This window comes from Terrapene carolina, unplaced genomic scaffold (genome assembly GCF_002925995.2).
Source record: "Terrapene carolina triunguis isolate 2854851 unplaced genomic scaffold, T_m_triunguis-2.0 Scaffold96, whole genome shotgun sequence".
Taxonomy (NCBI): Eukaryota; Metazoa; Chordata; order Testudines; family Emydidae; genus Terrapene; species Terrapene triunguis.
In genome coordinates this window covers 1,048,793-1,071,841 of record NW_020664447.1, presented here as the reverse complement: position 1 = coordinate 1,071,841, position 23,049 = coordinate 1,048,793, and the positions used below count along the sequence as shown (strand labels likewise).

At 37.9% G+C, this 23,049-nt stretch overlaps 1 protein-coding gene across 6 annotated transcripts in view; it reads right to left on the bottom strand.

The window, feature by feature from the left end:
* SOX6 (SRY-box transcription factor 6) overlaps positions 1–23,049 on the bottom strand; it is a 457,096-nt gene that overhangs the window by 68,675 nt on the left and 365,372 nt on the right. For all 6 annotated transcript variants that reach the window (XM_024202164.3, XM_024202167.3, XM_024202166.3 and 3 more), the window contains 3 exons: positions 9,274–9,423; positions 5,115–5,295; positions 1,959–2,149 (listed from right to left, as the gene is read on the bottom strand). In XM_024202164.3, coding sequence (XP_024057932.1) covers positions 1,959–2,149; positions 5,115–5,295; positions 9,274–9,423 — 522 coding nt within the window. The remainder of the gene's footprint in view (positions 1–1,958; positions 2,150–5,114; positions 5,296–9,273; positions 9,424–23,049) is intronic.

Genomic DNA, 23,049 nt, shown 5'->3' with positions numbered 1-23,049 from the left:
CTTATGCATCATGAACAAGAAAGATTCTGCGATTTAAACTTAGTTAACAATGTTGTTGACAATACACATGAAGGAAGAGATTCCAGCTGATTCTCCCAAAGTTTTATTGGCTCTGCTAAGAGACATAAGAGGAAATAAAAGTTATTGTAGGCAATACAGGAAGCTGGTATGGTTCTAAAATCACCCAAGGAGCAGACTTGGTAGAGCAAGTAGGTGCCTTTTATACACACACATTTTACAAAGTAGAAAAAAAATTTAAGAATCACTTTACTCTTCCTTTTTGTGTTTTAAATATTTTCAAATATTGATCCAATGACACTCATGGTAGTCATTTGTAAAGTACATTTACATTAAAAAAAAAAAAGCATAGCAGGTGTGACTTTTTGTGTGTCCAATCTTATAGTTTGGACTCAATTAGGATTCCAATTGACTTTAATTAGAATTTTGCCTGAATAAGGACTGCTGGATCAGTTATTTAATTTCCCTGTTACAGACTTTCTTTCATAGCATTAATCTGTATTAAATGAGTTTTAAAATGCTGTCATTTAAACCAAACCTAATAGAAATAAATATTTATTAGGCTCTGAATTTATTTTGCAAACCATTGCTAATCCTATGGGGAAAGAGGTTAAAGAAATCCCTTTAACAGGCACTGACCCTTTCCCTTACTGTTTTGGGTAATGTAGAGATCTTATTAAGTTAAAATATAAAATGTAGATTAAAAGACATCTTGTCTTCAACAGTGCTGTTTACAATGTTTCATTCCCTTTCTGCTATGGTCTCCTGGCTCACTGATGGATCTCTTGTGTGTTTAGATAAGATCATCATATAAGCAAAATATTATGGAGGCTTTATATATAGTTACTGTTGTGTTGAGATTTATACTTAAAAAGGTATTAAATTTCTTTTTTAGATATGAACAGTATAGTATAACTTCTCCAAACACACAGCACTGACACTCTAAATATTGTATGAATATTTTGAGAATTTCCAGGTAAATTTTGTACTTCATTTATGAGTTAGAACCATTAAAATCTACCTTTCTTTAAAAAAAAAAAAGAGTTCTCCAGCAAAGAAATTCCAAAATTTAAAACATGGGCTGCTTTTAAAATGTATTAAGATGTTAATTTTGTGTAATTTAATAATTGAGTCATAACTGTTTCTATTTATGCCACAATGTTTCCTGTAGAATATTTTCCCATTTGTTGCTAAATGAAATTTACAGCCAATATTGTGGCATACAACTGATTTTGTGTCAATTACTTTTGGTGGGAAATAGCTTATGTGATGTATTTTTGCAGGATAAGTCACTCTTGGGAAGACAACTGAGAAAGCATTCTTCATCAAAAGGGCTGCCCTACAGCTCAGCCAATTACATGATTCAGTGGTTTGCCAGTTCAGCTATATAAGAGCGACCCGTTCCTGGAGCAGATCTCTGGGACCTTGGCAAGTCCATAGAGCAGGGCTGTTCTCCTGAAGATTTCCTAAATTCTGGAGAACTCTTCTTTTGTGCACCTCCTAAAGTGAATAGGATGGGGGCATCCCTCCTGACCCTTCTGCAGATCATGTGAAGCCTGATTGCTAACATGCCTGACTGAATGCTATTGTACTTAATGCAATGCTTTCCCTGTTGCTTTGTCCATCCTTTTGTACTGCATCCTCCAGTTTTCTACTTGTAAACTATAAGCACATTTGTATACATTATACCATCACGATACTCAACTACACCAATACACTAAAACCCTCTGTAACACAGTCATTTTAACCAACACTATCATCTTCAATGCACAACTCAATCTAATAGCCACTCACAACCTTAATTCCAACCAGTTAACTTGTTATTCTAACCAGTTAATTTGTTATGTACAGATTCACAGATTCTTACATTTTGAGGTCAGATTAAGAATATACACAGGAAATGGTGCATATGCATCTGTTTCAGTAATATTTATGCATACCTTTTCATTCCTGCAGTTGTTTAGACCCATGTTATTCATAGAGGGCAGTTTTACATCGACACCATGAGGCGGCTGCTGCTGCTGCTGCTCCCTCTGGATCTGCTCTCTCATCTTTCGAGCCTCCTGTATGGCTTTCATGACTGTGTCCTGGTCCCCAAATAGGGCAGGTGAGTTAAGACTGGAAAGGATATCTACAAATACAGAACATACCTAATTAAGACAACCATTCAGATTAGATTCTCGGCTGTGCAGTCAACTTTCATCCTGTTAGAGTGGCACCTGATTAATCTCTGTAGTAGTAGTAGTAATGATAATCTTCTCTTTAGACCAGTGGTTTTCAACATTTTTTCATTTGCAGACCCTGAAATATTTTGAATGGAGGTGCTTTTGGAAATCTTAGGCATAGTCTGCGGCTGCCTGAAAACAACTGCATTAGATGGTTGAATTAACATGCAGTACTTACGTATAAGAGTGGCCCTTCTTTGTGCCATTACAAATGTGACTACTTAGTACACAACATAGCTCAGCAAACAAGCACCGACCTCTATGAGACAACTCATATGCTTAAAGTTAAGCAAGTGCTTAATACTTTGCTGGATCTGGACCCAAATGAGAAATCTTTGAAACGATAAGAGCAAAAAACGAACAGGAAGTAACCTTGCTCAGTTGGCTATAGAAATATATATGTTTCTTTGTTATGGGATAAATGTCACTCCCTGTACTGCGCTTTGAAATCCAGAAATTGTATACAGCAATTAGCGTGTGGTGGTAGGCAAGTTATCACATTAACAGGAGCTCAAAGCTGTAAATTACTGAGACAAAATATTTCTTTTCTTTCTGCTACATGTAGCAGAGATTGAAAAAAAAATCTTCAAGCATTAAACAAACTATCGTTCCTCGGTAAAAGGCATTTTATTGTAGGTAAAAATTAGTACTGTGGATAAGGCTTTCTAATTTTAGACCAAAAGACAGCAATTATTCAGTGACTGGTAGTTTCAGGCTGCTGTGGTGAAGCTTTAACTTGATCCACCTGCTGTTTCTGCATGTGAATGTACATTATACAATACAGAGATGTGTGTATGTGTGTATACACACACACGCACACGCACGCACTACAGCTAGGAATTCTTGGGGAATCCTGCATGACAAGCAAAAATGTCTGTCCTTTATTTAAACGCTCTAAGTTTGCTAGGCTTGTGAACTTAATTACACAAAATATATATATTGTAAAATATATAAATGAGACAATGTTAGAATTTGTCCTCAGAAGAAAATTCTTATTGACGTCAATTCTGTTGAGTGCAAGATTTGGCCCAACAGCATGCGGATTTAAAAAAAGTAAAAGGTTAGCATCTCCGACTTTACCTTGAGTAAGGAATAATTGATTTAACACTGTAGCCTACACAAGGTTTTAGGGATTACACATACTGGTTTTTAGCATAACTGAGGTGCTCCTCTCTAAAACAGTGCCACAATAGAACTCAATCTATGTTCCCCCTGAGCAAAATTCTCAAAAGCTCCTAAGTACCTTGTAGTATGTCTACCCTGCAAAAACAAACCAACCAGCCAACCTGTGGCAGCAAATCTCAGTGCCCAGGTCTACAGACTTGGGCTTGTGGGACTCACGCTAAAGCACTAAAAATAGTCATCTAGATGTTCTGGCTCAGACTGGAGTTTGGACTTTGAATCCAGGGATTGGGGTGTGCTTCAGACCCTGAGCTCCAGTCCAAGCTGGAATGTGTATGGAGCCATGTTTAGCACCATAGTACGCCCCACATGCCTGAGTCTGTAGACCCGAGTTCTGAGACTTGCTGTTGCCACGTTTTGGGTTTTTTTTCCCCAGTGTACACATACCCACGGGTGCCAAAGTCCCATTGGTTTTAAAAATCTGGCCCCAAGTGATTTTGAAAATGGGACACAGGCTCCTAAGTCTGCTGGGAGAAATTGAACATTTTACCACATCTCATCGTAGCTCCTCTTCTACTTTTAGACGGGGGAAGAAAGCACACAACGTTTGTGTCGTTTAACTTTTAATTGAAAATAGCCTCATCCTCTGCCACTTTTGTTCTCTATCTGTCTCTAAAAATGCCATTAGTAGTCTGGCTTCAAACCTACCTGCTGTCCTGTAGTGTTAGATACAACAATAGTAGGGCCACTTAGAAATAACATGACAGAAAGACCAAATGACATCTAGGAAGCTGCAGAAACTATATTTCAGGAAACATTCCCCATGGGATTGTGAAGTTGTCTGGAACACATCATAACTTTTACAAATTTGTTTATTATTTGCAAGTGTTTACATGTATTTTACAAGTATATCTGAGGTACGGATTGTGAACAACCAGTTTGTCGTAAATATTCAGTCCACAGTTAAATTATGAGAATTCTGTTCCTTGACGGGATGATGTAACCTTTATAAACTACTTTCGCCCCCCAAACATTTTTCATTTGTGAATCTTGCATATAGGTCAAAAATTCCCCGTCCGCAAACATTAGAATGTACAAAACCTGGAAATATGAACATTTGTGAGCAATGAATAATAAAGAGATTTGAACTGTCTGAACAGAAACTCTCCTGTTTTTCTACCTCAAAAAAATTTTCAGCATATTCAGAATAAGATCTTGGTGCAAGGATACTGCATATCTAGGACACCACTGGTTCATGGGTTGCTGAAACTTTAAATGATAGAAGATTATATTTCTTTAGGAACACTATTCTGAGTAAGTCTAACAGGCATATTCAGGCAAGGAAAATCAAGTCAAGCTATCTACTTGCCTGAGCTTCTAAAACAGTTTACTGTAAATATACATGGGTCCGATTCTTGAAGGTGCTTAGCACTCTGGCCCTAATGCTGCAAAGCACTTTAAGAACATGCTTAATTTAAAACACCTGAGTAATCCCATTGGATTGAGCTCATGTATGAGCCACCACGTTTTTAAATCCAAGTAAGGCACTCAAACTGGCTATTGTATTCATTCATATGCTCATTTGTTGCCAAATCCAGAAGCCAAGTTTGAAAATTGAGCCTTGTACTTATACACACAATTAATGTTGGGAGCGGGGGAATCTTCATTATTCACACAAAATTGATATTACTACATATCCTTTCCCTTTTTGAAATCAGCAGTTATTTCCCTTCTAACTTGTGGGTTTACCTAAGGAGGATCCTCTTCCCAATGTCCCTCCGATAGGGCTCGGGATGCCACTTTTATTTGGCACATTCACTGGACTGGTTTTACTAGCTGGGAAGAGGTTCTGCGTCGGTGACGTCGGGGATTTGACAGGTTCAGCTGTTTTGGGTCGGGCTGAGAGATTCAGTGGCTGCGCTGCTTCATCCTACAAGAGTTTAATGTAAATAATTATTAGAAAAAGACAAATGAAACACATTATCACTTAGTAAGACACAGTCATTTTACACCTCCGAGACAATGCCACATTCTCCTGCAATAATAACAAAAGAAGCTAATTATCTGCCTCCTTGAAGATTCAACGAAAGGAAACCTCATTAATTTCTCTGTGTTATGCTTCTATTTACATTAACTGTGTGGCTGGATCATTCTTTTTGCCAAATTAAAATTTGAATTAGCTCACATTACAGCTTAATTTCCTAATGTGTTTTCAGAGATCTAAATTAACCTAGGGCATTTACAAAGAATTATTTAAAATTTCCAGCAGCTCAGTAGTGCTTTTGTGCTGGTTCTGTTTGAAAAGTTCCTGGAACTATAAATAAGCTATGTAGTTTATTTTTTCATGTATTAGAAATTAAACAAATATCACTGATTCAGGGAAATATTAAGAGCCCTCTTTTACATTTTTGGCCCATACACCGATAACACTGCCATTGCTGCACACCTTTCACATATATTTTTTTGGGTGCACACTCTGCACGGGATATTAATCTATGCTCTCTTCCTATCATTAAAAAAGAAGTTTTGCAGTGAATGTAAATGCACTGCAATCATCTATGCACACTATTCAGAACTTAAAATATACAGCATTTTCTACAATTTCATTTTATAATTCCACTGTCACACATCATTTTTTGCCACATTTTATGTAGAATTAAATATTACATTTCATGTACATGAAACAGAACATAGTGGTCAGGCGATGCTTTTGTAATCATTTCTACCAAGTTCAAACACTATTGTGTGTATATCTTTAATTTGCAGTATGGAAGCAACATGAAGATGGGGAAAATGTCTAAATGTGTTAATTTGGTATAGACATACATAGCTCTGTAGCCAGATAACTATGGAAGACATTCACACTCTTTGACATACATTTTATGTCAGTGATATGGGAGAATGAGTCCAATTTTAACACGTCTAACTTTGGGAAGAGGGAGAATCTAAGTAACTCTTTTTTTTTATCAAGATCCACCATTCACATGGCCATCCTCTCCCCATTTTTAGGGCATGTCCCCTTTGCTTAACTTGTTAAGCAGCCAGCAAGTCAGAGCATTCTAAAAACAGAATGCTGATTTTCTGTAATTAAAATGAAAGAGCCAAATAAAGAGCTCTCTCATTTAAAATACACACAAAGCTAAAATATGCTGGATGTAAGGTTACATAGTCTATATTTTAGAAGACAGAACTGAATACTGCGAAGTTTAGAAATCTGTGACAGAAAACAATAATAAACTGTTTTATCTCATTTTTCCCATTCTCCTTACTAGCAGGTAATGATTCAGCAAAGTAATCTACTCATATATAACACATTCAATATGCCAACATAATAAATAGGTGCTTATTTATAATACCTTAACATCTCCAAAGTTTATATGATTTCTGTAAAATTGCAGGATATATTTTCTCCCCTATATTAGTTGTTAATTGCAAACACAGTCCCTGACTTTGCAATGCAGGCAGACACACGTATCCGTGGAGAGCCCAACTGAAGCCAAGGGAGCTCTGCAGGAATGCAGGGGGTTGCCTGCACAGATCCAACTGCAGGGTAAGGGCCTTAGTATGTTCATGTGCTTTGTGGCCATTATACAGCAAGCTGTGTAACCCTGCAGAGCCCTGGTGACTTCAACAGGGTTCCATGTGGACCCCGGGCTCATCCTGGGCTAAGCTGCTTGCAGGATGAAGGATTATGACTGTACGCACACAAATGCCTATGCTAACATGCTCAATGGTCAAATAACTTTGTGACTAGCAGTAACAATCCTGTGACAAATGAAAATTCATTGCTTTTGAACACCTCCAGAACCTTTTTGTTTGTTCCTCCATATCAGACTTCATCATTGATATGAAATAGCTGTAAGGTGGGAAAGCTTTCTGGACACTGATGTGAAATCCCAACATTCTTTTTTTGAAAATGTTGACTCCTATAAAATAATTCTGTTAGCTCTATTAAGAACCAGTGCATGTATGTTGTACCAACAGATGGCTAAACACAAAGAAATAATGTATGGTTTATTAAGAAATGCATGACAATTAAAACTGCTCTGCACTGTATGGGTAACAGAATTCTCAAAGAGAGCACTCTAGTACTACTTTATTGGAGTGTTTTTATATTATTAATTAATTTTATTTTATGATAACCCATCATACTTCTCTACATGAAAAACTTGTAATTGATCTCTAATATTTTCAATACAATAGTGTGCTTAATAAAATAAGTATAAAAAGATTTTTATTAACATATACTGCAGTCCATTCAAGTAGAATTATGTAGGGAAACCCCCAAGAATTTGCATGTGGTCAAGTCAGTAATAGAACTCAGCTGGCCAACGAAGCTGGAATGGTATTGGCTTTAGTTCAAGCAGATATGTGTTTAAATTTAACCAGGGAAAATTTTGCTCATCCAGTAACAGTTTGGTTTGGTGTAGATCCATTTGGCTCATTCACTTATAAAATTACTTTTTCACATTAATGCACTCAATAGCATATACTCAATCCCCTAAATCACTGGTGTTTGGTATCACTATACTATAGCAACTTTGCTTAAACATTTTGCCTCTACTTTTGGCTGCTTCTGCATCAACCTCTAGAAACTCAACGTATGTGGTAAATCTCACTAACGGCTCTGCAGCACAGCACTGCATTCTGAGAGGTAAAATATTAGACTAATATGTATCCACAGTTAAGTAAAGTGAACGCTAAACAAATGCTGGATCTGTCCATAATGGAATAATTTTTGTTTATTAGTACTCTCAACATAGCACAAAAGTGTAGTGGAAATTTATCAGCCCAGGCAGAAATATCTACTCGCCCGCACTTTACCATGATGACTGATGATAATGAATTTTTACTCACCTGTCAAAAAAATAAAATAAAATAAAATAAAATTCTCACCCCAAATGAGTAGAATCCTCCCAGCATGATTTGAGACATGATTGTGGGTCTATAGGATTTTTTTGTTATTCTCAAAGAATGTTTTTTTTTTCTTGTGGAAAACCAGTGTGTGTCTTCCATAGCTCAGTTTAGTGTCTTTATATTTGTCGTACTAGTTGTTCAAATCAATAGCATGTCCAAACATTTTCCCACAAACTAAGAGTTTTGTAGTTTGAAGCAATTTGTTTCCCAACCTGTCTGGCATCGTGAAATCCAATACAACCACAGCAAAACACAGCAATAAAGGCAACTTGGTACCACCCACAGGTACCAGCTGCAGCACAAAGTTGGAGGGGTGCATCATGTTCATTTCAAGCTGCTGCCAAGTGCCACGTTGTAGCTGCCTCATTCCAAGCAAGTGAGAATAAGCAGGCACAAGCATTCAGCAATGGCGCAAAACCGACAAGGAACAGCCTCGTCGTCGGCAGCTGTGTGAAATCAACAAGAGGCAAATCAATCTGCAGTGACACAGTTTTTCTCCCTGGAGCCCTGATTTACATTTTATTTTTATGTGAGGCTTTTTCCAAAGTTGTGTAAAAGGCGCAGCCTGGGATTTGTGAAATAATTAGAAGGGCTACGGTCCCTCTGGCCCTCACAATGTAAGTTAGCACCAGCTTTCTGAGGCATAGGTTGCATTTCGTGCTTTATTTGAAATCACGTAATAAAATAGATGCTATTTATACACATTATCAAATTAAAAACTGAATTCCTGAAGATACTGAATTTTAGGGATGAATTTTCAGTACTGGATATAGAGATGAATGGGAATGCCTAATATTCTTGTTTCCAAGGAGTGAACACCTGCTCTTCCATTCTCCATGCTGACAGCATACCACTGAAGAGGAGTATTTCATTTGGGAATGAGCTTTCATATGGTTGGACTTCCTACTGTTAAAATAAATATGTGGACAGTGTCGCGCTGCTAATTGCACCACCTCTTTCAAACACTAATTTTGTTTCCATCGAAAAATACCTTCACTTGTGTTATAGGGCTGGTCCCTCGCTTTTCGTTTTTCATCCCAGTAGGTGAGAGTGCCCCTGTCGTGTTCGGTGCCTGGGGAGTAGAAGGCATCTTGGCTCCAGGAGAAACCTGCATGCTGGCCAGCTGAGCTGCATAGAGTTGCTGCAAGACAAGAAACAAGTATAGCATATTGCCTGCAACGGTCCTAAGACAGAGATGCAATAAATGTACATAATTCTATCGCCTTGCTGCTGCTTCTCTTTTTCAGCACTTTCTTGTTTGAGGTTTTCCTGCTTGATACTTTAAAAAAATGAATAGATTTGCAAAATTCTCACCCAGGGCAAGTAACTATTTTTATTAGATAGACACATAATATATATTAGTTATTAATCTATTGTCAACAATTATCATGGTAAAGGGCAGACAGATAAATATTGTGCCCAGGTAGGTAAACAATCATGACAATGTTGTAAGCCTGTTTACTAACAACAACAAAAATATACCAACCCCCATGAAAAATATGAAACAGTTAAGGTCTTTACATAGCTGCATAGCAACTCTCCATTAACAGCAGAATTGTATTGGGAATTGAAGTTGGGATTAGTGTGCTACTGAAAAGCACTGCCATGTTTTCTCTTGATATCGTTTAATGGTAAATTAGGCAATAGGTTCTATTTCCAGCCTGACACAGTCTAACTCCCATTAACACCAATGAGAAGTATTGGTGTAAATCCCTGCTCATAAAGATGAGGACACAAATACACCCTTAAACATTATCATAGAATTTACACACAACTTCCTCCACTTTTCAGAAGTTTAAGTGAAAAAGATGTGCATTAAAGTCAAATATTCCTAGCATTATAAAGTGTTTACTGAACCAAAAACAAACAGGTTTTAGTTTCCTTCTAATGACCACCTTTAATCCCTCACCTTGAATTAGCAGTAGCAATAATCCTTCTACCATAAACAGGGGAGGATCCTAATCCCTCTTCCACACATAAATCTGTATAAACTTTGCCTTATTAGTGAAAAAAAAACAGGTGGTTTGTGTGTAATTTCCAACATTACTATCATTCAGATGGACAAATAAAAAAAATTACAGTAATCAAAAGCAGACCTTTCAGCACATGTAATTAAATGAAAGCTTAATAAAGAATAATTTGCAAGAGCCAGATGTGCTTATGTCATAATTGTTGCTTTCTTTGGAACAATTTTTCTAATATAACAAGCCTCTAAAGAAATGAAAGTTACACAATACTATGTGCTCAATGACTCAGTGGCTAGACAAATGCATATAGAAGGGTCAGAGTCAGAACTCTGGGTGCTTAATGAAAAATGTGACTTTTTTGTTTGTTTGTTTCCCTAAGCCTCCACTACATCCCATCCCTTCAAAATGCCAGGCACAGTCTCCACATGGACAAGAGAGGAGCCTTCTGAAATCAGATATATTTAAATATTTAGGTTGAAGTACTGTATTTTTTCCTCTGCTAGCACACTAATTTCCCAGTTTTCTGTTCTGCACTGAATAATGAAAATGAAGAATTGTACATAGTAGTAAATGTTCCGCTCTACTGCTGGGATCTTATCAGCTCCCCTTGGCAATGGCATATAAACTAACATCATGTTCTTAGGGTCATTCTTTGTTAGTTTAATAGACTACATTACTATTTGATAGTAAAAAGGCAAATTTTCAAACTTCTTGAAGCCTGAACATTTTCAGCTCAGGATAAATTAGATACTGTATAGTGGAACTGATGACAGAACAAACAAAAATACATCTTTAGGAACAAGCTGATTGTAACAGGGATGTTTGGAGTTTATGCTTTTCTCTGTCTATTACATACATTGTGTAGAATAACAGTGTTGTCCATACTGTGAGTTAGCCACAAGAGCATTCATAACTACAATGGCAGTACAGACAGCATGCTTCAGAGCCAAAAGATGGCTCATCCAGATTCTGCTTAAAGTAGCCTAGAAGTTCTACACTGGATATTACAATTTTAAGGTCTGGGAAGGCATTTTCCTCCAGTTGCCCACTGACTTTAACACCAAAGGTTTTGGGGGAGGGGGGGAGGTTGCCTTCCTCTTGAGCATGTTGCGAAGGTGAGAAGGCTGGGTGAAAGTTACTCTCCTCACATCAACAGAGACTTTCATACAGGGTGAAGGCAGCAGGGTGAACAGTGATATTGCAGCACTTTCAGTTTGTAGCCCAGTGGACAATCATTGATAGACATAAAAAGAACAGGAGTACTTGTGGCATCTTAGAGACTAACAAATTTATTAGAGCAAAAGCTTTCGTGGGCTACAACCCACTTCTTCGGATACATATAGAGTGAAATATATATTGAGGAGATATATATACACACATACAGAGAGCATGAACAGGTGGGAGTTGTCTTACCAACTCTGAGAGGCCAATTAAGTAAGAGAAAAAAAACTTTTGAAGTGATAATCAAGATAGCTCAGTACAGCAGTTTGATAGACATGTATTTGCTGCATCTTAAGGGCAGGGCAGAAGTCCTTGCAGTATAAGTCTTGGCCTAATGTCCCAAGTCTCTGCAGTATACAGAAGCAAGCCTGATTTTCTAGTGAGAAGAGGACTAATTGGTAATTTGTAATTTAGCAGCCGCTCAACGGGGGCTGGGCACTGAACTACCCCCAAGTCTTCAAGGATGAGCAAAGATAGTAACAAGGACTATGGGCCACTAGGTGAATGTATGGGAAATTGCTTGAGTGGAGGTATGCTAATGTTAAAAGTTTAATAAAGTTGCCTTTATTCTGTAACACTGTGTTAAGAGTTTTATGGCGCTAAGTCATATGTCTGGAATTGTTTTGCCTGTCAGTGTTGCAAACTTGTCCTAAGCATAACAAAAATAAAAAGACATTGTATATATGAACTTTTTGGTTTGGTACATGCAAGACCAAGTTTTTCCAGAAATAGAGGCAGAGTTCAAAACCACAAAAATTCACCCTGGTGCCTGCAAAATTGTCATTTGGGCAGAAAAGTTGGGTAACTACACATAAATACCTGCATGTCTGAGGGATTAGGCAATCTGAATTAATATATGCAAATAATAGATCTGTTGGTGCAAATCTTTTTGCAAACATAATTGTACATTCACCTTTGAAAATATGGCCTTAAATGGCCATCTAGGAGTGTACATAGAGTAGATCAGGCAATGAAGAGTTTATAAGCAACTTCAAGAAAAAAAATGTGAAGGGAAAATGAATGTAGGCTGTTAAATTTTAATGTTCTGGAGTGAAAGTTTCTATAGAAATCTTTCAATTGAAATGCTAACTTGTTAGCTATTGACTAATGACTATAAACATTTATTAACCTACCCCAAAATCATGAATTTTAAGATGTATTAGTCAGCCACCGCAGTAACTAATGAGTCACAGCAATTCTTTTCAGTCCTGTTACTTATAAATTTAAAGCAGCTCTAAATATCACTGCATCCTTTTTACGTTGGCACATAAAATGATAGTTATTTACGTAGCTGGAGTGAGAATATTATAAGAGCAGCTAAAACATTGAAACATACCCTCTTTTCAACCTCTCTCTGTTACTTCCAGAACCTAACAGTTTAAAAACTGCCGATTTACAAAATAAGACTCTTGATTACATATTCTACTAGCAGGTTCAAATTCATCAAGTACTCAAAACCCAGTTTGTATCATACATTTAATAGCCCATATTCAGACCAAAGTCAAGATATTCAAAAATGGATACCTATAGTTAGGTTCCTATAATCCTAATAGGCACTTAAATATAGGTGAGCCCAATTTTCAAAAGTGCTGAGCACCCAGCAGCTCCTTTTGACGTCAGTGGGAGCTGCTGGGAGCTTAGCACTTTTGAAAATCAGAATTTTTATAAATTGGTTAGGGCTCCAAAATCCATATTCAGGTGTCTACGCGTGGAGCACTGGCTATATCTTAAAGCTACATCCAGGAAGCAGCAACAGTACCAACCCTGCTTTGGAATGAACCCACACAGGGTTTTCCACTACCAACTTATGGTAAGTGAAATTGGCCTATAGGTCAAAACATTAAAACTGAGTTACATAATATAATGGTGGTTCCTCCCTGCTTTACTAAACAGAAACTACCTAGCGCATTGAATATTTCTATTTTAATTTCATTAATATTGTGAAAAACATCACGCATATCCAAACATTTCCTGCAATAAATCAATAGGATGATAATACTGAGCCCTTCTGCAGTGCATTTCATCCAAGGATCTTGAAGGATTTTAAAAGCATCCACTAACTAAGTCTCACAACCCCTTTGTGAAATATATAAATATCCGGCAAATATCACTATGCTCACCACCAAAATGCAGACATATCTGCATGGAACATGAGGTGCTTAGGCCTACACAGTTCCTTCACTAGTAGTAAGCTCTAGCGACTGGCCATACAAGGAATCTCTTATTAATGCAGGCTTCCCTATACTCCTCATCACTTTTCACCTTGCACTTATGCACACAACACCCTTCCCTGGCACTCTACTGTGCGATTATGGGCAAATCACATAACCTTTCTGTGTCTCAGATTTCCCCCATCTTTAAAGCTAGAATGATGATACCTACCTCATATTGTAGCGCTTTGAGACTAAATGAATGCAAAGAGCTTTGAGAGTCACAGATTGCAGGTGCTATAGAAGTACAAAGTAGTGTTGTTGTCATCATCATCATTTAGAGGAGAATAAAATAGGATGGCCCTTGAACCAAGTATACGTGAAATTAACGTTGACAGTTCTTTGTTGTTTCACATATCTGGGGTGTGTGTGTGTGTGTAACAGAGTTTTGATAAGCAGACAGAATATGTATTTACACACACATAGTCTTAAGTGTGAAATCATTGAAAGGCCTCATGAATGACGTATGTTTCAAGCAGGTATTCGAATGAAGAGAAGGTGCTCAAGTGCTGCATTTGAGGTAGGATGTTGCTTCAGGCATAACAGAGCAGGGTGGAAACAGGCACAAATGAGAGAGTGGGAAGAGATCGAGAGCGAATTAAACTTGTCTGGAGCCAAACTATGGGTTTGAGAGGGAAAGTCAGAGGAAATGAGATTAGACATACAAGACGGAGCAGATTTGTGTAGAACCTTAAACGTCCGGACTAGAAGCTTTAAGTTTAATGCTGATGATGAAGAGGAACCGGGTGATGCCACGGTCCAAGTGCCGGAAGAGAAAAATTATTTTTGTGGCAGAATTTCAAAGATACTGAAGCAAAGCAAGATAAGATGCACGGAGGCCAGAGGAAGGCAGTCACAGTGCCCAAGGTGAGAGAGTATCCGTGTTAGTCTGGATCTGTAAAAAGCAACAAAGAGTCCTGTGGCACCTTATAGACTAACAGACGTTTTGGAGCATAAGCTTTCGTGGGTGAATACTCACTTCATCAGATGCATGTCAAGGTGAGAGAGAGAGAATCAAAACACAAAGGAGTGTTGTAAAGGTCAGATGGAGTGGAAAAGATGGATTTGAGAAATATTCGGAGCCAGTGGGATTCAGCTGGATGCGTGGGAAAGAAGGAAGAAGTGTTTCTAAAAACATTTAGGTTTCTACTCTCTCGTACAAGAAGATTCACAAAATAAATGAAAATATCCGTTCCTTCCTCTGTATTTGTACAGTGCAATGTCTCCTAAGGTGTGAGAAGTATTTTGGGGTCTGAACAAAAATAAGAAATTCTAAGCTTGCCGCTTAGCTTTAATGTCTTCTCTTAATAAAACCGTAAATCCTATTTTATATCCACAAGGAATATGTTTGCTACAGTTTAAAACAATAAAATTATTGAGACTCAGTTGAGGAACCTTATTTGTCAGAGGTCTAAATAAACTGTGCAATGCTGTAATATCTTATTTACAGAGATGAATGTTCAGCCTTTGAGACAATGAGTAATTCGGTTTCAGAAGGAAAAAATTCTTTAGGGATGACGGCAAATGCATTATGGCACTTGATGTGGTTGTTTTTTCTTATATAGTGCATTTAGCTGGTAGTGTTGCTGAGCTATAACTCCAGAATTTTCATCCAGGATGTACACCGTACATTCATAATACAACATCATAACTCTCTAAACACAAAAACAGGACTTACAAAGCCTATCTAAAACAGCAGCTTCTTCAATACAATACCAATGTTCAGCAAAAAAAAAAAAATCTCTGATGAGCTCATTTTTCTATTATTATTTATTCTTGCTGTGGTATCCAAAAGGTGCTAGGTGCTGTACAGACACAATGAAAGACAGAATCCCTGCTCCAAAGAGTATTCTTTCTATTGGAAGGAAAAATTGTGTTGTGCTTAAATCACTGGATTGGGACTCAGAAAATATGGGGTCAATTTCCCAGTTCAACCACCGACTTCCTGTGTGATCTTGGGCAATTCACTTTGGGCAAACTTTTCAAAAGCATCTAAGTGACTTAGAAGCCTAAGTCTGATTTTCAAAAGTGTCTTGGGCACTTAGGACTCTAAGTCCCACAACTGAAAAAGGTCACTCATCATCCCTCTGTGCCTCAGTAAAATAGGGATAACTCTGTAAAATAGAAATAATAATACTTCCTTTCTCCTATCTTTGTCTGCCTTTTTTATTTAGATTGGTAGGGTCTTTGGGTTAGGAATGTCTCTTACTCTGGGTATGTACAGTGCCTTGCACAATGGGGCCCTGATCTCAGCTGGGACCTCTCAGCGTTACTGTAATACTATAAATAATGAGAAATGGGAATGAGGTTAGCTATGTAAACAAAGACTATCACAAGGTTATTTTACTTGTTTGTTTTTAACAAGCTGCCTTTCTCTAGAGACATTTGCATAGTGTTTCTTCCCCAAATAAACTAAAATACAGAGTCCTTAGAGTCAAAGGTGAGTTAAAGGAAAATGGCATCCAGAGATACAAGCCAGCCCAAGAAACTCATTAGCGCATAACCATGCGACAAACCCAGAGGCAACTCCAAAGCTCCTATGCTACTGCCTGTGCAGTCTGCCAGGGAATCAGATGCTGTCGTTAGAAAAATATCTTCCACAGCTCTGCATCTGGGCCTGTGACTTCCTTCCATAGAAAAGGAGGAGGAAAGGTGCATGTACAATTGTTTAAATTGATTATTTGATTAAAAAATCTCAGCGCTGGAAAAAGCAAAGCATTTTTTTGTGTGAAAACATCCCCTAAAAAGAAATAGAGAAATATGTTTTATTTTAAAAGTACATGTTTTATTTCATTTTATAGTCCATTTGCACAGATGTTACCTATTAGAACTGTAGATACTATAAATGTGTGTGTTTATATAAGAAGTTAAATATGGTTGTACAGGTGTAAGTGAGAGCAGAATGTGGCCCACACTATTTGTACTATTATAAAACGCACAAGGGATGTAAATGAACATTTCAATTCATTAACATATTACTTATTATATTTAGCTCAGAAAATCCCACTGAAACCTAAAAATTTGACTGTGGCTTCACTGAAATGCAATTTTAAAATATAAATACCAACAAGTATAGGACTTCAATTTAACTCATATGCTTATTATATATAGTAACCAATGAGTATTTGACTTTAATTAGGTGTATAACTGAAGTGGCACTGATTGCAGCACATATATAGAAAGGTGGAGTTGCAATTATGAAAAAGTTTTTAAACGATAAATGTTAAAACAATAGGTAAGAGCATACTTCAAAGGTTTAATTTGTCTACAGCATATCAATTTCGTATATCACAGCCATACGCTTCCTTTTAAAAATATTTCCTTGATTTTATTTGTTTTGCTGTTTTTGTGGGGCGTTAACCCTACCTACAGTGTGGACTGAGAGATTGGACCATTCTGGTTTTACAGATCCAGCACGGCACAAACAAAGAGTTTGCATGGTGTAGGTGTATAACTTACTGCTACTTCACTTCTCACAGTTCTGTGCCAAACACCTTTGAAAAAAGGCCTTTAGGTGAAACACAAGCCGACAGCCAATGAGTTATTGTGACTAATGTCATCACAACAAAGGCTGTTGTGCTGATTATTAATGAGTTTGCTGGCTAATGTGCTTGAGAATTTATTACAGCCTGCCATTTGCAAACAAACTAACTGCCTTTGTGAGAATACAAATGATACATTTCATGTTCATGGATGGAGTCTGAGGACTTCTTTTTTCTTGTTTCTATTTATGCACCTTCGCTGAACATAACAGTTTCCTGAAGTCTCACTTGGAAAAATTGACATCTATTGGATTAAGAGGTTAATGAATACTAGTTATTCATATTCATGCACTTTTTTTTCTTTTCTATAGCTACCAATAGGGTTGGGTACATTTTAATCTTTGTGACTGCTACTCAACGTATGGCATAGGAGCACTCTCCTATGGTTCTCAACATTATTCAGTGCATGGCTTCTTAGGAGAACATATAAATCTGATTTATTATTTCCATCAAGCTGCAATGCAACATGTACTTAGACCTCAGTACCATTCCACTAGTTTCTTTTACTGACTACATTCCCTTTACTACTGTGAACAAAAAATACCCTCATAGCTTCTAACCCCCTGCTGTGGACAATGGTCAATCTGTGTTAAATTAAAACAAAACTTGTAAATATTTTAGATATTGTAGTTTCTATTGTTCTAATACTGCAGAGTCAATGTCCCCTGATGTAAAGTAACAGCTTTACTTTGTTAAAAGAACCTGACTTTAAGTGGACCATGGAATATTTATGTCTCTTTGTAGTCCTTTGAAGGAGTTATCTTATGTTTTTATGCCTATCATAGGTCAAAGGTTCAAATCAGCACTTCTTTCTGTCACTCCTTATATATTTTACTATAATTTACAGCTCAGCAAGAGGACTCATAAAACAAAAGTGTCTATTTTACTTCAGCGACTAATTCTAGCTAATCAAAGCTTTCCAGCAAAACAACCCAGCATGAAACTCTGCATGGAAAATATGCAGAGAACAAAGCATTTTGTCAAATAACACATCTCATGATGTAAACACATAAGTCTCTTATAGGAAATTTTATCACTTCCACATTATCGGCACACAAAAGGAGCATTCTTGTCGCAGACCTGGTGCGACTGTGGAGCCATCGTCATTGGAAACAAGAGCCTGATTAGGTTCCCACACAGATATGAATAGACTTTCCTTTTTTAGTGTAATGCTGCCTTTCTTATTTCTTAAACAGACTGGTAATTGTGATCAGAAAGACACTGAATTGTGTTTGGACGACATTTGTTTCTTCATATTTTTTTTTAGCTACCCAGTGACACCAATTATCCCATATGGTTGTCCTCTTCTGGAAAGTCTGAGTTAATCCACAGCTGTGAAGATGAAGAAGGACCCAGCAGGCTCAAACTCTGTTGGATCTCTTGTCTGCTAATAAAGTCCGCAGTCTGCTGGACAGATGTTTAAGAGGATCTGTTAAATAAGTCAGAGACAAAGATCCTGACCTCTACTGGGGAAAATTTTATTATTCCGGAAAGGGGAATAATTGCAAAGCATTAATAATTAGCTACACCCTATGTATTCTTTATGGTTTTTGATTTCTTGCCTCAGCTTTTGGAAGAAATCAGACTACTGCTACTTGTTCAGAGAACAATAATATAATTGGGCCTGATGCAAATATTAGTGGACTAGATTCTCACATTGCCAGGCATTCTGAATAAATGATATAATTCTTTGTCTTTCATTCATTTTTGAATACTGTGATTCATATATTTTGTATCATTGCAATATATATGTATGGTTTTATTTGTCACAGTATGTATTTCTGCTGAAAGAGCCTTAATTAATAATGCCAGCTACAGCACATCAATTTTAAAGTTTAGTGTAATGGGAAATGTAAACTAAAGATCAAATTAGCATTTGACTAATTTTTCTTTAAATGGTATTAACATTCCTTGTATTTAAATTAAGGCAGTTACAGCAAATATAGTTCTGTCCAAAAACTACAGCTGCTGTGATGGAATATAATGTGGAGTGAAACACTAATAGGCATTCTGCAATAATATCCATTTATTTAAGTACCAATTAACTTCTGACTGTCTGTCCCTGTGCTCATCACCATGGCATGGCAGAGCATAGGCACCAAAGCCCAAAGCCCACTCTGATTATACTGGTGTAAATTTGGAGTAACTCCACTGAATTCAAATGGAACTGCAGCAGTGTAACTGAGAGCTGAATTTGCCTCCAGGCATACGTGCATTAAGGTGCTCTTAAGATCATTTCCATTTTGTTTGGTTTTCTACTACACATCTTATTCTTTTGACCTCTTCCTGCTTTGAAGGAATGCTGCAGAAACTGCCCTACATGCATAAGTACAGAGAGCTCTTACTTGAGCATCATTTCTGGGACTTATACTCCTTAAGTACCAAATGACTTTGGACTTATTAAATTATGACAATTAAATACAATCTCTTAGAAACTGCCTGTTCACAACCAGTTTACGGTAAAACTGAGAGCAAAGCCAAGAAAGCGTACTTAGCGCTAATATAAACTATCAATAGCTGCCAGTGGCTAAGACGATCAAAACAATTAGGCACCTGGCAGTTGCCTCCTTAATACTGTATTTGTTTCCCCTTAGGGAAGTAAAACAGTTGGTTTATTAGCTTTACTGCCCCTCAACAAATTTCCAGGGTATGTCACCCCATCACCTTATAAGACTGCATCATATATTTAACGAAACAGCATCAAAATTGCAATACAAAGGTTTACTTCCTGCAAAATACGAATTTAAATGTATACTTAAAATTTAAAACAGCCGAAGTTCAATCAGCACAATTAGTGCTCTCCTACCACTCGAGAGTATAAATAATGTTGATTCTACTGAAAGAGAATAACTATTCAAGTCACAAGTGCCCAAGTCTGTGATATTTAAATCAGATTTCCCTTTTCTTCTGATGTGACTGAGTCAAAGATCTAACCTTGTAATATGTAGGTACTGCCCCTAAGGTCCCCAGAGAAAAAACTACATTTCTGCCATGTCAGGAAAGAACAAAGGGCAGGCCAAAAGCTGACCGGGGGAACAAAGTAACAGCTAGGAAAAAAGCCTTTCTGCTCTGAATATGGAGCTCCCAGACTCTGAGGAGCAATTCCCTTGTGAAGCCACTGACGGGAGGGTGAGGCAAAAAAACCTCACTGACTTGCGGCTGTGTCTCACCTCATTTCACTCTTTTTTTTTCCAAACAGACTGAATGTTGCTCTGCCGAGAATATGATGCTAAGCCACTTTTCCTGTAGAGTTTTTAAACGGGGCCTCTGAGAAAGGGTTTGATACAATTCAATGACTGAAGTAATACCTTTGTCCATCTGAGCATTAAATGGCCCATTGAAATACAGCTTAGTTAGAAAGAATTTCAGTAAATGGTACTTTCTAATTTATTTTTTCCCTCTCCCAACAGATTACAGCCTGGCTCTGAAAATGCAGCTCGACCACTTTTCGTTGCCCCTCAGGTCAGGCCTTTAGCCAGTGTTAATTATATATGACCCCCTTACAATACTAGAGGTTAAATGAGAGCAACAAAATGTTCTTGAATACATTACCTGATGTGCTACAAAAAGTTGTACTCTGTTTATGGGCCCTGTTTTAAATAGTCTTAACAATGAAAATGATATAAGAAGAAAGACCATGCGAATGCTATTTTCTCTGGTAGCTAGTAATCACAAATCATTAAACACCTATTTCTATGCAATACACCATGCCTATTGTGTTTAAATAACACACATCAAAAAGGAAAGTGCTGCAGCAGACAGTTTAGGTTCTAGGAGCACATGCAGCACAAATTTTCAACTTGATAAAGTGAAACTATAAAGAATCAATGCATAAGTCAGACAGCTGCTATATCTAATATTCTTCCCTGCAGCTATTAGAAGTTTACATTTTTGTCTCTGGAAGGCATGAGCATTATTTCATGTCATCGGTCATATTTTGTTGTCTGTTACATGCAATTTGACTATACCATGAAATTGGAAAGTAGCTGAAATTGTCTTTTTCATCCTAATGATTTTAAATGAGAAAAGCAGGTTTTTCTGGAAGCTATTTGTTTACTGCTTTGTACAAAGTTGACTAAAGTATCCATAGCTATTTGAATATTACATTATTTGAAAGAAAGCTTTTTAACACATGGTAATTAGTCTTGTCTCTATGAGCATGACTCTACTGTAAATACTCCTCCTTGACTATCCTTTTGTCCCAAGATTCCTTGGAAGAAAGCAACCAAGCGATAATTCAGCATTATTGCTGCTTCAGTGCACTAATCGCTTAAAGAGCAGCTAAGACCCTATGCTCACTGCCACAAGGCTCCTACAGCCTCCTGGCCTACGGCAGGCTTTGTGACCCAGCAGCATCCAGATGTCAAGAGGAATATCCAGGTCCTAATGCAGCATGCCGTTCCTTTCCAGTATGGTCTAAACATCTGTTTCATCTGCTGCCATACAACCTGCTGAATACACTGAGCCTGCAGTCGGAACTAGGGAATAGAAATAGAGTGGAACTGAAATACTGAAATTGCCCAGCTCCATGTGGGTTTCACTAAAATACCTGCAGGTAACGTAAAATGCTTGGTACCCAAAAACCTGGGTTTGACCATTCACGATACCAACTGTAATCCTAGGAAAAAATCCTAGCCAAATAGTAGGGGGAGGAACCCGATACAGTGAGCAAGCCTTTTGCATACTGTAAATTCCACAGTGGTCACCGCTTTTTCTCATAGTGAGCAAATTTCATCATGTCATAACTCCTTGGTTAACTTGACTTGTTAGTTTTCCTTTCTTTGATGGTGTGAACAGAGGGGGGGAAGCCAAAGGCATACACAGTATGTAAATTGTTTGTGAAGGTTATGATTACTGCTCTGTATCCAAAATACATAAAAGCTAAGGTTAACACATGCTTCTATTAGGTATTTATGATTCCTTGCAGATAATGGCTCAAGAGTTTTAAAAATCACTGAGCATCTTTTTATCTAAAAGATAATAATTAAAATAGAAAGATTAGCATGGGACATGACAAAAGGAGTGAGCATTTTAGGTGATCTGTCTCAGCCCTTCCACTAACTCAGGGAGTTGCACAAAATGACTGCACCACAACTAAGGTGGGGCAGAGTTTGTCTGGGGCTTACCCAGGAAGGACAGCTCTGCTTTATAGTGGGCGGGGGGGAGGAAAGGAGGTCAGAAACTGCTGTAAAAACGGTGCTCGGTGGTCAGCTTTGCACCAGACTCACCCCCCCGACACACACACACACACACCAGGAATGTGAGGTCTGAAGGGCATAAAGGTACGAAACCTGGGTGGGGCAAGTCTCTTTGTTCCACACAGCCAGTAAGCCAGCACCCACCCTCCCTCCCCTAGTGGAGGCGAATGGCAGGATGGGTTAGGACCTACTGTGGGCATTACGCTAGTCGCTCCTTTTAAAGGGGGGCTGGGAAGAAATTTTTCACGCACCACCTGAATTGGCTTCGGTGGAGTGTGGTTTTTTCGACTTCCCCACAGCGGGTGTGAGGGAGGACCTTTTCTGATGAGAAGAAAAGGTGGTAGGCTATATGTCACAACTTGTTTTGTAAGGTTGGGCGGATGTCCAGTGCAGGTACTCCATAGGAAAGGCAGCCAGTGACCTGATAAATGGCCTGGTAAAGGACTTAAAAAGAGGTACTGGATAAAGGAACAGAACAAGGGAGGGGTTTGGGGACTCCTCTGATTGGTACGGCAAAGAGCCAAACCACCACTCCCTCCCCCGCCGTTCTCATAGCCCACCTTAACCCTCTTATGAGGGTGGTGGATGGTAAGGTCCAAGCCATGGGTCGGCTGGGGGACCTGGATAGA